This window comes from Marmota marmota, unplaced genomic scaffold, assembly GCF_001458135.2.
Source record: "Marmota marmota marmota unplaced genomic scaffold, marMar, whole genome shotgun sequence".
Taxonomy (NCBI): domain Eukaryota; kingdom Metazoa; phylum Chordata; class Mammalia; order Rodentia; family Sciuridae; genus Marmota; species Marmota marmota.
This window is the reverse complement of record NW_026000327.1, coordinates 669,121-682,710: the sequence shown is the minus strand read 5'-3', so window position 1 is coordinate 682,710 and position 13,590 is coordinate 669,121. Positions and strand designations below refer to the sequence as shown.

At 44.5% G+C, this 13,590-nt stretch overlaps 1 protein-coding gene across 3 annotated transcripts in view; it reads left to right on the top strand.

Moving 5' to 3' along the window:
* Shroom2 (shroom family member 2) overlaps positions 1-13,364 on the top strand; it is a 130,246-nt gene extending 116,882 nt beyond the window's left edge. For 2 of the 3 annotated variants that reach the window (XM_015505230.2, XM_048797388.1), the window contains 4 exons: positions 448-999; positions 2,202-2,373; positions 8,324-8,596; positions 10,581-13,364. In XM_015505230.2, coding sequence (XP_015360716.1) covers positions 448-999; positions 2,202-2,373; positions 8,324-8,596; positions 10,581-10,847 — 1,264 coding nt within the window. In that variant the 3' untranslated portion in view covers positions 10,848-13,364. The remainder of the gene's footprint in view (positions 1-447; positions 1,000-2,201; positions 2,374-8,323; positions 8,597-10,580) is intronic. The other variant, XM_015505231.2, reaches the window with a different exon arrangement.
* The last annotated feature ends 226 nt before the right edge of the window (positions 13,365-13,590 follow it).

Here is a 13,590-nt window from a genome sequence, read left to right as displayed (position 1 = left end):
CCTGAGGACATTCTCAAACAGGTGTGTGCCAATCTGCACTGAGAAACCCTGACCTGAAGCACTCATAATGATTCTGTGAAAAATGCCTATTTGCTCTAAGTTTAACCAAGCAGGGCTTATTAAAGTTTGCACTATCATTGGAATAAAAACAAATGAACATTAAACAGACCTCATATTCCTCAACAAACCCAAGAAGATCCCCTCAAATGCCTATAGGTGCGTGGCTGACAGTTTTAATTAGACTGTTCAGGGTCTAGAGACCCCATGAGGAAAACCTCTCAACCACCTCTGTCTTATCTAGGACATATGATCTGGCAGCTCCTTACAGGTGGGTGGTTGATCAGGGATTTAATCAGGTTCCCTGTTGGGAAGGGACCCACCAGTCTAAGTCCTAGGTTGGAGTCCATCTATTGCAAGGATTTCAGAGGACAACTCTTCTCTTTCCAGAATCGAGCGGGTGATGGACAACAACACCACCGTGAAGATGGTGCCCATCAAGATCGTGCACTCGGAGAGCCAGCCTGAGAAGGAGAGCCGCCAGAGCCTGGCGCGCCCAGCTGAGCTGCCTGTGCTGCCCAGTGGTCTGGAGAGAGATCAGATCAAGACCCTGAGCACATCCGAACAGTGCTACTCCCGCTTCTGCGTGTATACCCGCCATGGTGCTGAGACTGAGGCCCCACACAAAGCCCATTCTCTGGAGCCCCAGCCCTCCAGCACCCCCATACCACCTGCAAAGAATGTCTGTGCCTCCCCTCCTGGGCTCAGCTACATGAAGACTAAAGAGAAGACCATTGAAGACCTGAAGTCGGAGGAGCTGGCCAGGGAGATCGTGGGAAAGGATAAATCCCTGGCTGATATCCTGGATCCCAGCGTGAAAATCAAAACCACCATGGACCTAATGGAGGGAATATTCCCCAAAGATGAACATCTCCTAGAGGAAGCACAGCAGCGGAGGAAGCTGCTCCCCAAGATCCCCTCTCCCAGAACCACGGAGGAGAAGTGAGTGGATGTCACTTTCCAGCGGGTGCATGATTCTGCCCAGAGCTGCTTTGGCTTAAAAAGGGAGGAGGGCCACATCTGCTTGTGATTCCAGTCTTTGGGGCACAGATTTTCATAATGGTTTCCATTGCTTAGCACTTTGGAGAGCATCCCAGTAGAAAAGGCAGAAGTTTAAAGCACTCTCCCTGGGCGTGGTGACTTTGGGGCCTGGCATAGGCATGATAATACAAGCTGTAGCTGCTGAGCTCCTTGGCTTGAGGCTGGCATGATATGACAATGAGCACAGGTTTCCTTTCCCCTAAGACAGATTCTCAGTAGAGGCCATTGTGTGCCCCAGAGGGCACTTGGCAATCTCTGGAGACATGTTTGGCTATCATGCTGGAGAGGGGAGTGCTCCCGTCATCTAGTGAGAAGAGACCAGGCATGCTGCTGTCAACCCACATGCCCTTAGTACTGAGAAACCCTGCCTTAGTATGAGAGGCCATCTGTCCATCTGTTTTGTCTTCTCTCTCTCTCTGTCTCTCTCTCTCTCTCTCTCTCTCTCTGTTTTGTCTTCTGTCTCTCTCTCTCTCTCTCTCTCTCCCTCCCTCCCTCCCTCCCTCCCTTTATTCCTATCTTCTATTGACCTATCAACTATTTTTTTCTGTTTAACCTGTATGCTGTCTGTCTGTCTGACTTTCTATCTTTCTGAAGCACATCACAATTGCTTCTTGGCTGAGGATGGGATGGATATTGAACAGCTCTTTCATTCCTTAGATTTTTTTTTTAAGCATTTCAGTTTACTAGGGGCTCAGGGTATAGCCCCGTGGTAAAAGCTAGCATGTGTAAGACCCTGGGTTTAGTTCCTGGTACCAGGAAGCATGTGCGTAAGTACACGCACATGCACGCATTTTCTCTCTCTTTCTCTCTCTCTCTCATATATATATATATATATATATATATATATATATAAAATCACTCACACACACACACAAAAAAAAAAAAGGAAAAAAAAAACCAATGGTGTTGCATAGACTAAGCATCTATTTGGTGAGGAGTTTTGTTTTAGTTTTAACCTCATCACTACCTTTTTTCCTCCTCTTTGGCTACCTCATCTCCCTGGCTGGTGTCTTTCTGTTAGTGCCAACTTATATTTGTCACAACCCAGGGACATGTCTGTACATCTGGTTGCAGTTAATTGAAGTTCTGACCTCCTTACCCAGGAAGGAAGAGCCAAGTGTGCCTGCCTCCGTGTCTCTGGCCACCACTTCCACCTATTACAGCACATCAGCCCCCAAGGCGGAGCTACTGATCAAGATGAAGGACCTGCAGGAGCAGCAGGAGCCTGAGGAGTACTCGGGGAGTGACTTGGACCATGACCTGTCAGTGAAGAAGGTAGGAAAGAGGAATTCCAAAATATAACTATACTTTAAGCTGGGTGTGGTGGCAGGCATCTGGAGCCCAGTTTGCCCTGGAGGCTGAGATAGGAGGATGGCTTGAGCCCAGGAATTCAAGGCCAGCCTGTCTCACAAAAAACGAAATGTGCTGAGGGAAACAGGCAGGCAGGAGGTGTTGGGACCACACTTTTCTACTCTAGCAGAAACTCTACACCACATTTCTGAGGGCATTTGTGTTTAGCTTTCATGTAGGACAAGGAAATGTGGGACAACTTTAGAAAGCCCTTTATGATGAATTCTTTGTTCTCATCTTTCTGTAAGAGTCTTTCTGCCATCTTTTTCTAATAGGAGTCAATGTCAAATTAGGTAAAGTGGATAACAATCTCTTTAATTTTAAGTTAAATATAGTTCCTTCTACCACAATTAAAATCCAGGGGACCTAATTGTCTGACCATCAGTGAGTCACCTGTCTTCCTTGAATATCAATTTCAAATATCTGTAACTCAGTGTTTGATCATAAATAAATCAAACATTGGATCAGAAAGTACCTTGTCAGCCAAAAGCCATCAGGTGTTCAACTCCTAAGAATTCACTGAGGCCCTTGAGAGTTCAGAGTAGACAAAATACTTCTTCTCATCTCATGGGAGAGATGAACAGCCACCACAAAGATAAATATATGATACAGGCATAGCAAACCTGGCCCACCACCTGCTTATGTAAATAAAGTTTTATTCACAAAGCCACATCCATTCATTTACACAGGGTCAATGGTGGCTTTCATAGGATGGCAAAATTGACTGATTACAACAGTAATCTAATAGCCTGCAAAGTCTAAAATAATATTTTCTGTTCCCTGACAGAAAGTTTGTACATCCTTGACTCACTATGTCAAGGCATAGAGACACATGAGTGTGACCTAGAGGAGGTTGTAATGAGGGGGTTACTGTAATGAGAGAACCAGACTGACATCAGGGGCAAACTCTGGGATGTCTAATAGAGGCAGAAGGGGATTTGGTGGGTGCAGAGGTCCTACAGCAGGCAAGCCTGGGAACAAGTTTTTGGAGAAGCAGAAGAGGCCAGGGGCTGGAGCTTCGTGGACAAGGGGTCAGCTTGGAGATGAGGTACAAATAGTACTCGATTTGTAGACAATCATGACAGTCACTGTAGGGACAGAGTTGTCTCAATGCCAGTGTCACTGCTATAATGTCAGCTTTAAACCTTCACATGTATCAGTAGCCAGACATGTGACATTAGAGTAATTACCTGTTATATTTAGCATAAAGAGACTATGGCACTGTCAAATAAAACTAGGTTCAGAGGGCAGCATGTGGTGTTTATTTTAAGGGCCTTGAGTTTGCTATAATTATCAGTACTGGGGTAAGAAAAGGAGGTAACCAGTATTGGGGTAGGGGGGGGGGATCAGTACTTTTAATGCAAGCTGAGGACCCAGCATAATGGAAGGAATTTGTATAAAAAATTACTGATTTGTTTTTTAAAACAAGACCTTTGTAAATAATTATGTTCAGAGTCTATGTCATTAGTGATTTAAAAAATATTACTGGGCTGGGGATATAGCTCAGTGGTAGAGTGCTCACCTAGCACGTGCGAGGCCCTGGGTTCGATCCTCAGCACCACATAAAATAAATGAGTAAAATAAAGGAATTGTGTCCAACTACAACTAAAAATTAATTTTTAAAAAATTACTGACTGGTTTTAATCATGATAGATATATTATGAAGGGCACTATTTTCACTTTAGGAAGCAATGATTTTTTGGTTCGAGGAGTTAAATAGGGAAATGGAAAGTGAGAGTTTTGGACTTGGGGCTTTTAGAGGTGTTACTCTGGCTCAGGATAACGTTGCTTTATTCTGATTACAGAATCTCCTCTTAAAAAAAAAAAAAAAAAAGAACCGGAAACTTTTTCAGTTGTTTCTCATAAAATAAGAAAAGTCAGCCAGGCTTGGGTGCATGCTGTAATCCTAGCTGCTCAGGAGGCTGAGGCAGGGGATCACAAGTTCACAGCTAACCTGGGCAATTTAGTAAAACCCTGTTTCCAAAAAATAAAAAAGCCTGGGGACATAGCTCATTGGTAGAATGTTATAATATTTAATCCCCATCACCATAAAAACTGCAAGACATACAAGTAAAACCACACATTCTGAACCATTTCAATTTAATTCTAGCCTAATATAGAGGACTACCTACATTAGGCTGTCTAAGACCCTGGGTTCAGGGTCTTAGACAGGATGTAATGGATTTTGTAAGTGCATGCCTGGATGCCACCCACCTCCATCTGGGTGCCACTCTGTCCCTCTGCTCTGAGTTGGGATCCTTCTTCACCAGAAATGACTGCTTTGGGACTGAGTGAGTTACTGTGAGGTCAAAGCCAACTTAGATTTTCAGTTGAATAAACATATGTTTGGCCATTGTACATGCTATATAAATCACAGCTCTCTGTGTTGTCAGCAATTCTGCGGTCCTATTTTTTTTCCTTGATTTGACAGGCTACTGCTACGCTCTTTTTCCCCCGTGTCCAGCACTCACACATTCATGATGTCATGCTTGTTCACAGAGCATACACCAGTAGAGGTATGTCTACCAGTGAGCATAGTGTACATCAGGATTTGATTGACTACCTGCTCTATAGCTGCTTAATAAGGGAAAATAGCAAAACCCCAATTGCACGTTGTCCTCTATGTTTGCAGTGCTGGGGATAGAACCCAGGGCTTCAAACATGCTAAGGAAGTGCTTTACCACTAAGCCACACTACCAGCCTCCTTTTATATATGAGTGTGTGTGTGTGTGTGTGTGTGTGTGTGAGAGAGAGAGAGAGAGAGAGAGAGAGAGAGAGATCCATTTTCTATTGCTATAATAGTATGTCACCAACTACAATTTATGAAGAATAGAGATTTTAGCTCAAGGTTCTGGAGGCTGGAAGTTCAAGAGCAGGGTGCTGGCACCTGACAAAGGCCTTCTTGCTGCATTGTAACATGGTGGAGAGCATTGTATGTAAGACAGTGTAGGCCACTAGCTCAGATCTCCCTTCCTCTTATAAAGCCACTTATGCCATCATAGGAGTCTCATGACCCCAACCCTAATTACCTTCCCATACCAGGCCTTCAAATTCTGTCAACATATGAAAGTGTGAGGGAGTGGGAGCTCTTAAGCAGGGATACAATATATGAGAGATTCTGGTGGCCTATAAGGAAGCATCATGCTAGGTGGGCTAAGTAAGTTTCTACATCTGGGGTAGCTTAGATGGACTCTGCCCACCTTATGGGCATTCTTCAGGAGGTGGTTTAAATTTCGAATCTCTGAGGTTTACAACTTCCTTTTTAAACAAGGAAGTGAATGCAAAGCCCAGAAAGAAAAGGCCTTGCTTTGTCCATGGAATGAAACCAAAGGAGGGTGTCTGGGGCTAAGCCAGTGGGAGAAAGAGAGGTGTCCTGGGAGCCAACCCCCAAGCTTTGGCCCATCTCAATGGAGAGGTAGAGGCAACATGTACCTGGCTACCACATAGTCTTATCCTGGCCTCCCGGAATGCCACGTGCTACAGAAAAGAAGTGGGTGGGCTTGTCGGGCAGCACATTCCACAGTGGTGAAACCTCAGCACCCTGCCTGATGTTGAGAGCCGTTTTTTTTTTATATTTATGTGCCACCCTGAGTCAGGTCTTGTCTCAGAATCCTTGGAAGCCGGTATCTGTACCTTTTAATGGCCCTTTAACAAAGGGAATATATTTTTAAATAAAAATTTCTATAAAACATCAAAGAATCAATAAAGGCATTTAGACTCTCTTCAGAGTGCCCAGTTTCAGGGCAGTCCAGTAGAGGTGGGTTTTGAAGGACAGTTTTCATGTGCTGGTGTGAGATCTTCATCACATTCATTCTTCAGTTGATAGCACTGAATAATTATTGAGGGGCTGGGGGTAGGTAGCTCAATGGTAGAATACTGCATAGCATGCCACACCCCTGCATCAAAACAAACATATAACACTGGCTAGGATCCTCTTCTGTCTGAGGTATCTCCATTGGCTGAAATTAGTTACTTAAGTCAGTACTGGCATCAGGTAAGAATCTGGAAAGTTCTCTGTACTTTCTGTTTTGTGCTTTTCGCTCAAATGATCAGTATCTAAAATATGGCATTTTCTCAACTATGGGATTTGAAAGTGCATTTTAAATAATTTATTAGTTCATTTTAGTTATACTTAATATTAGGGTTCATCTTGGCATAATTATACAAGCATGGAATACAATTTCCTCCAATTCAGTCACTGGTATTTCCCCTTTCCCTCCCCTTCATTCTCCCCATTTCCTTTTCTCTACTCTCAGTGTTCTTTCTTACATTTATATATATATTTTAAATTAATGCATCATAGATATACTTGAAGATGAAATTCACTGTGGTATATTTGTAAATATACATAGGAAAGTTTGTTCAGATTCATTCCACTCCTCTTCCCTCTTCACATTCCTCCTCTCCCCCACCCTACAATCCCCTTTCTCTAATCCACTGATCTCTCTCCTATTTTCATGGAAACCACCACGGCCCTCCACCCCACAACTTTATTTTTTCCTTATTTTGGTCCAGCTTCTGCATATCAGATTTTTGGGGGTCTGGCATATTTCACTTGGCATAATGAATATGGTTTAAACAATCTCTGCAGATAGTCTGGTGAACAGACACACAGGAGAATGTGTGTGCATATGTACACGTGAGCACAACATAAAAGAAGGGCTGGGATGTAGAAGGGTCTAGCATGCATGAGGCCCCAGGTTTAATCCCCAGTACGAGAGGGAGCAAAAGGGAGAAATGAATCTAGACTCATCTGTTTGGTTTGCGGGGGTGGGTTGTTGTTGTTAATTGTAAGGAGAAAATGTCTTGACATCCTGACCTAGAAAAGCCAAAGAAATTTATAAACTCCATGTGGTCCTTCTTAGGAGAATTGTGCAGATTAATCAGCATTGAGACTGGCTGGCTGTAAAACAGCTTACCATTTAATCTGTGGCAGGGCCAGACATGCTGATCAACAGAAGGCAGATTGAACCTAGAGGATACAATCCCTGCTCATACCTTTCACATTTTGTGATTTTTTTAAAAAAATGCTCGATGTTGGTGTGGGTGCTGGGATCTAGAGTTAGTGTTTACTACTTACATAGTTTCCACTGGGGAAGGTGGAGGGGCTGTGGAGGTGGGTACTGGTGACGGTTACACAGCAGTGTGAATGTCCTTAATGTACACTTTAAAACTGCTAAAGATGAGGGCTGGGGCACCTCATGAAGCCATGGGTTATATTCCAGCACTAAAAAGAAAAGGGAGGGGGCAGGAATAAGAATAGCAAGTCTTATGTATATTTTGCCATAATAAAAAAAATAGTCATTTGTTTCCATTTTAAGTCAAAGTCAATATGTTATATTAAAAGACAACCCTTTACAGTCGCTGACATCCCTTTGTCTTAATTTTTAATTGCTAATTATATGTAGAGGGCACTTTGAATCCTAGGTTTTAGTACTAGACATGAAACTCAATAATTTGTGTGTAAATCTTTAATTTGGAAAATTCCAAAGGACAAAGCATAAAGTATCACATGGACTATGTGAATCCTTGCAAAGATACAGGTTGGAATGGCTTCTACTGTGAATAACTGGGACAACTCCAGTATTGTCCGATAGGACATTAACAGAATGAGAATAAGCTTTACTTTTCATTTATTTATCTGTGTAATTTTATGTATTCACTTATATTTATCAAATATCAGTAATTTAGCCAGGAGTCCTCCTCCTTCCTCTAATCTTATAAAATTCCTCCATTGTTTGGTAACGGGAAAATTGATTTTCACTCAGTTCTGCTGAATTCCACCCAGGTGGCATGTGCTGCCGTCGCAGTAACTAGGGGCACCTGGCTTGGGGCAGTGCTAATGAGTATGTCCATACCACCCTTGCCCCAATAGCAGGAACTCATCGACAGCATCAGTCGCAAACTGCAAGTGCTCCGGGAAGCCCGGGAGAGCCTGCTGGAGGATATCCAGGCCAACAATGCACTTGGTGACGAGGTGGAGGCCATCGCAAAAGATGTGTGCAAACCCAATGAATTTGACAAGTTCCGGATGTTCATCGGGGACCTGGACAAAGTGGTGAACCTTCTGCTCTCGCTGTCAGGCCGCCTGGCCCGGGTGGAAAATGCCCTCAATAATTTGGATGACAGTCCGTCTCCTGGTGACCGGGTATCTATAGACACATCCAGCTGGGAAATGGGAACAGGGCAGTCTTGTGGGAAGGCTGTCCTTGGGGTGTTGGGAAAGTCAGCTCTTTGAAGCCTAGCGCTGTTTATATGTGGCCTGTCCACCTCCCAGTGCAAGATGCTATTGAAATATCCAGTGCTCACCCACCTCTCTTTCCTTTTAATGTAGGGAAAGAGAATGTTAGATGAAGGGAATTGGGGTAGGAGTGCAAAGAATTGAGCCATTGTCACTGGGCTGCAGAGCTGCTGGGAGCCCTCCCAAAGAACATTGTCTCTCTTTGACATCTTTTTATTTATTCCCTCTGATCATTACTCACAATAATCTCTCCTTGGAACCCATGTCCATGGGTGGAGATTTTTCTCCTCCTGACTCAGCTGTTGATGGTGTTTTATGATTGCTGCTGCTGTGATTTAGCACCAGTGTGTCCAGAGGTCTAGAAAGAAGTAAAGGGCTTGTCCAACATTTCTCCCAGTCCTCAAGTGTGCTGCTCTGGGGACATTTCTCACTGGGTCTTTTAATTATATTATATGCAAAATAAGGGGAATAATATCTACCTTGTTGGCTTTACCTTATAGGATGAATATCAGAAAAACATCTAATTTCATTGTTTGCGCACAGTTGGCCTTTAAAATAATCACCCTTATGATTAATAAAATGCCCACCACCCCGTCCATCTCAGTAGCTTCCAGGCACTGATGAGGCCTGCTGATTTTTTACAACCTGAACTGCAATCCTTGAACCAATTAACATCTGTTTACCTTTTGATTGGAATGAATTGGCCTGACCTAGTCTCTTTCCATGAAAGTATACCGTCTCCTCCTTCCACACACCCGAGGACCCGGGTGTTCCACTGAAGCTGGCAGGACCCTGTGAGTGCTTGTTGCTGTGGGCATTCCTCAGGAGTAGCATGCTGAGGGCAGTTCCTGGTTTGGGACACTGTTTATTGTGATAATTCCTCTTCACTGACTTTTTTTTGTGTTTGGCACCTTGCAAAGTGCCACCGTGTCCTTGTGTTCTTTCCTTTGGCCACTGTTCAGCACCCACTGCAACAGCGCAAAGCAACAGAACAGATATGCTGGTGCTTAGGTAAAAGTCAGGAACTCCGGCTGGGGGTGTCACTCAATGCTACAGCCTGTGCCTGGCTTGCATGAGCTTGGCCCAGAGTCCATCCCCAGCACCAGAAAAGAAAGGAAGAAACTTGCTCCTTGAAAGTGAACGTTGGCATCTGCCAGCCTGAATATGAAGACAGAGAAAACGTTCATCTCATCCTTTCTGAGTTTTCCTTCAATTTGGAGGGGGTAGGGAAGCTAGCTGTGTTCTGTGAGCAGAGAGAGCGATTGTGTCATGTGTTGGGAACAGGGTCTCCTGGTTCCCAAAAGAGGGCCCTTGTAGGAAGTGACGGGGACTGATCCCAAGGCCTCTTTTAGTCCTCCCTTCTATCCTGCTCTGCTCCTTACTTTGTCCTTGTCTGGCAGTACACTCACAGGCTCTCTCTGGCACAAAGTTTAGAAATCCCACTCTGGAATTTCTTTAGGCCATTTCCCTTTCCCCACCTTGCCCACAGTGTTGTCAGGAGATGGCTTTGACACCGAATCCCCAACTTGTTTGCCCCTTATGAACATCTCAGAAGTCTGAGTTTCTGGTCACCTGATTACCCTTTTGCTCATCATGATTTCTGTTGACTGTTCAAGGCAGACAGGAAGGAATGAGGCAGACAGTGGCAGGAGACCCACAGGGACCCCCTAAGCCGCTCCCCAGAGGACTGAGGCAAGAGCCTGCCACAGCCTCGGGGCTCATGCTGCCCATTTCCCGAACATTTCTGTGTGGATTCCATTGGATAATCCGATGGACAGCTGTGGGACCAGCCCCCCCCCCCCCAAGCTGCCTGGTTTTCAAGGGGTTAGCTGGAACCCCTGCCTTAGTCCTGGCCCTCAACAGGCTTCTTTCTCTCCCTGTCCCTCAACAGCAGTCGCTGCTCGAGAAGCAGAGAGTCCTCATCCAGCAGCATGAGGATGCCAAGGAACTCAAAGAGAACCTGGACCGCCGCGAGCGCATCGTGTCTGACATCCTGGCCGCCTACCTCAGCGAGGACAGCCTGGCAGACTATGCGCACTTTGTGAAGATGAAGTCGGCCCTCATCATTGAGCAGAGGGAGCTGGAAGACAAAATACACCTCGGGGAAGAGCAGCTGAAGTGCCTGTTTGACAGCCTGCAGCCCGAAGGAGGCAAATAAGAGACCTGTCCCCAGCAGAGGTCAGACACAAATCCTTCAAGCTCCGTTCCCAAGGATGCAAGTGGAAACCCCAGCCTGTATTTATGTCCCGGAGCGAGATTCCTCCGTATAGCACAGTGGCTAGTAGAAAAGCAATAATGTCCGTGTTTGTGTGGGATGTTTATTTAATTTTTTGATTTTGCTTTGGAATGCTGAGCAGAGTTTGTATCATGCATGACTCCACATGAAGCTGGGCTCTGCTGGCTGGCGAGGCCCCATGGAGGACGTGGGCTGGGCCTGCGGTACAGGCACGTGGTCATTTTCAGCAGTGGGCCTGCCGTTCCTCCTGTCCTCGGATGCCAAACCAGCTCCGGGAAGTCACCAAGCATGTCCTGGGGGTGCCTGAGAGGGGAGATCCTGGCGCACTTCTCTTGTGACTCACCCGGACACGGGCTGCTGTGTTTTGTCCTTGCTCATCCAACAGTGTGGTCATTTGTTGTCTCTATCATCTGATGATGTTACCTGACCCAGCAAAACTCATGATGATGATGCTGCTGATAATTTATTAATGTATGGGAAAGGTGAAAGGTTTCCTAATGGTTAAAAACCAGCTGTGAAATGAACAACCTACATGTTGGGTGCATTCATTCGAAGATTAAAATTGCCACTTAAATCGCATGCATGCTTTAAAACACACCCACACACAGAACAAATACCTGTAGTTCTCACTGACATCAGTATAATGTTTTCCAGCCAAGTAAAATTACGTGGTTAAAAGTATGTCCAGTAATAATGTTCTTGTTAGTTTCCCAAAACCTATGGAATATTTTTAAATGACTTTTCCACCCAGAACATTAACTTTGTGTGCATATGATCATTAATGATAATTGGCTTGTTTTCTCTTTTGTCCTCCAAGTCTGTTGTTGCCTGAGGGCTGCATTCCTTATACTGGAAGACTTCTTCCTCTGGTTTTTCAGAGGTTCTGTGGACTGTCTATTCCCACACTTGATCTTTTTCTGCCACAGTGTTTAAAGATTCTGTGCCCTATGTCTTGGTTGTAAAGAGAGTCTTACTCATTAAAACAATACTCATGCCTGGATTCCCAATTGACAAGTCATAGACTGGGAGAAAACACTTGCAAACCATGTCTCTGACAAAGGATTTGTATCCAGAATGTACAAAGAACTCCCCAAACCCAATGGTAGGGGGAAAAAAAACGGCCCAATTTAAAAAGTGGGCGAAAGACTTGGGCACACACTTCACCAAAGAGGATATGTGCATGGCAGATAAGCACATTGAAAAGATTCTCAGTCGCTGGTGGTTTGCTCATTACATACTTATTTTATGTAGTAATTGTAGATCTGGTGTGTTTCCTCAGAACATCTTCACTGGACTAGATGCATGGTTAATGATGGTAAGCAAGTCCCTCGGATGACTTGATGTTTAGGGGATATTAGAGCATTTATTTTATCAAAGGATCCTTTGAATCTTAATTTCCCCTTAATCCCTTAAAAGAAATTTCTAGCAGGTGCAGGAGTTCCTCTGTCATCAGTGACCATAGCCTTCCCAAAACACATATTCACACACCCACACGTATGTGCTCATGCACACTCGCGCATGTCTTAAAGAACCTGAATCCACACTTCCTGAGCCAGAATTGCTGAGCTGGGCTCCAGAGGCACTGTGTTGATGCCATAATGCATTCTGTACACCAGAGTCCAAACTGGCAAGCTTCCACGATGCAGGCAGTAAACCTTGCCTTTGCGGCATCCTACACATGCCCAAAGGCTGAAGGCCTCTTCAGAAGTGTTTGTTCCTGTCGAATTCAGCTACTTCTAACTTGAAACGTCCCCGCCCTGCCATTGTTCTGTGGCATCTTGCCCCTTCCCACCTGGTGGCCCCTTGCTGTGGATGTCAGTCAGGGCAGACAAGCCGAAGCTGACTGTCCATAGACCCCCTCAAGTGATTTTAGAATGTTGTATTTTTAATTTAGACAAAGCTTTTTACCTGTGATCCTTTCCCCTCACATACAGTATTGTGATCATTTTAATGATAACGTGTGTAAAATGTGAAGAATCAAATGTGTGTGTCTGCACCCAGCCCTTTTGTGTCTTTTTTAGGACTTTCTTCTACGTAGCAATACATAGTGCTCTAGTATCCTTTTGGTAAAGCACACATAATCACAACTTTCTCATCTGTAACCCTGTTTGCCTCTTAAATGTCTGGTTAGCGGGGACCCAAAGATTCCAGTGAGCGGTGTACATATCTTGTATATAGTGATGTTCTTACATATAAAAACAATCTGGTGCTATTGATTGGCCCTGGGCATTCGTAGGTGGTGGCTGATCCTCACCCTCTGTCGTAGCACAGCTGTGGGACGCTCTGTGTAGCAAGCTTTCTTTTGGTCAGGGGTGTTGTCTGCGGCTTGTGTCCAGCAGTCCACAGTGGCAAATGTGTGCAGATTTCATGCTTGACACTTTCTATCAACAGATCATCTTGCTTGATTTTAACTAAATAAATAATGTCTCTTTGAGTGAATGGAGCATGTCTTTGATTTACCTATGTTGCAGATTTTTTAAAAGCATCAGAATATTGGGGTGTAGCTCATTTGTAGAGCACATGGGAGTCATGTCAAGATCAATCCCCACCATCAAAAGAAAAAAAAACACACACACTCTTATATCTTCACCATGTATCAGATTCCTAAGCCATTTGAGTAAACTTTAGTATTGATTGTATGCTTGTATCTTGCCTATCTGGTTAA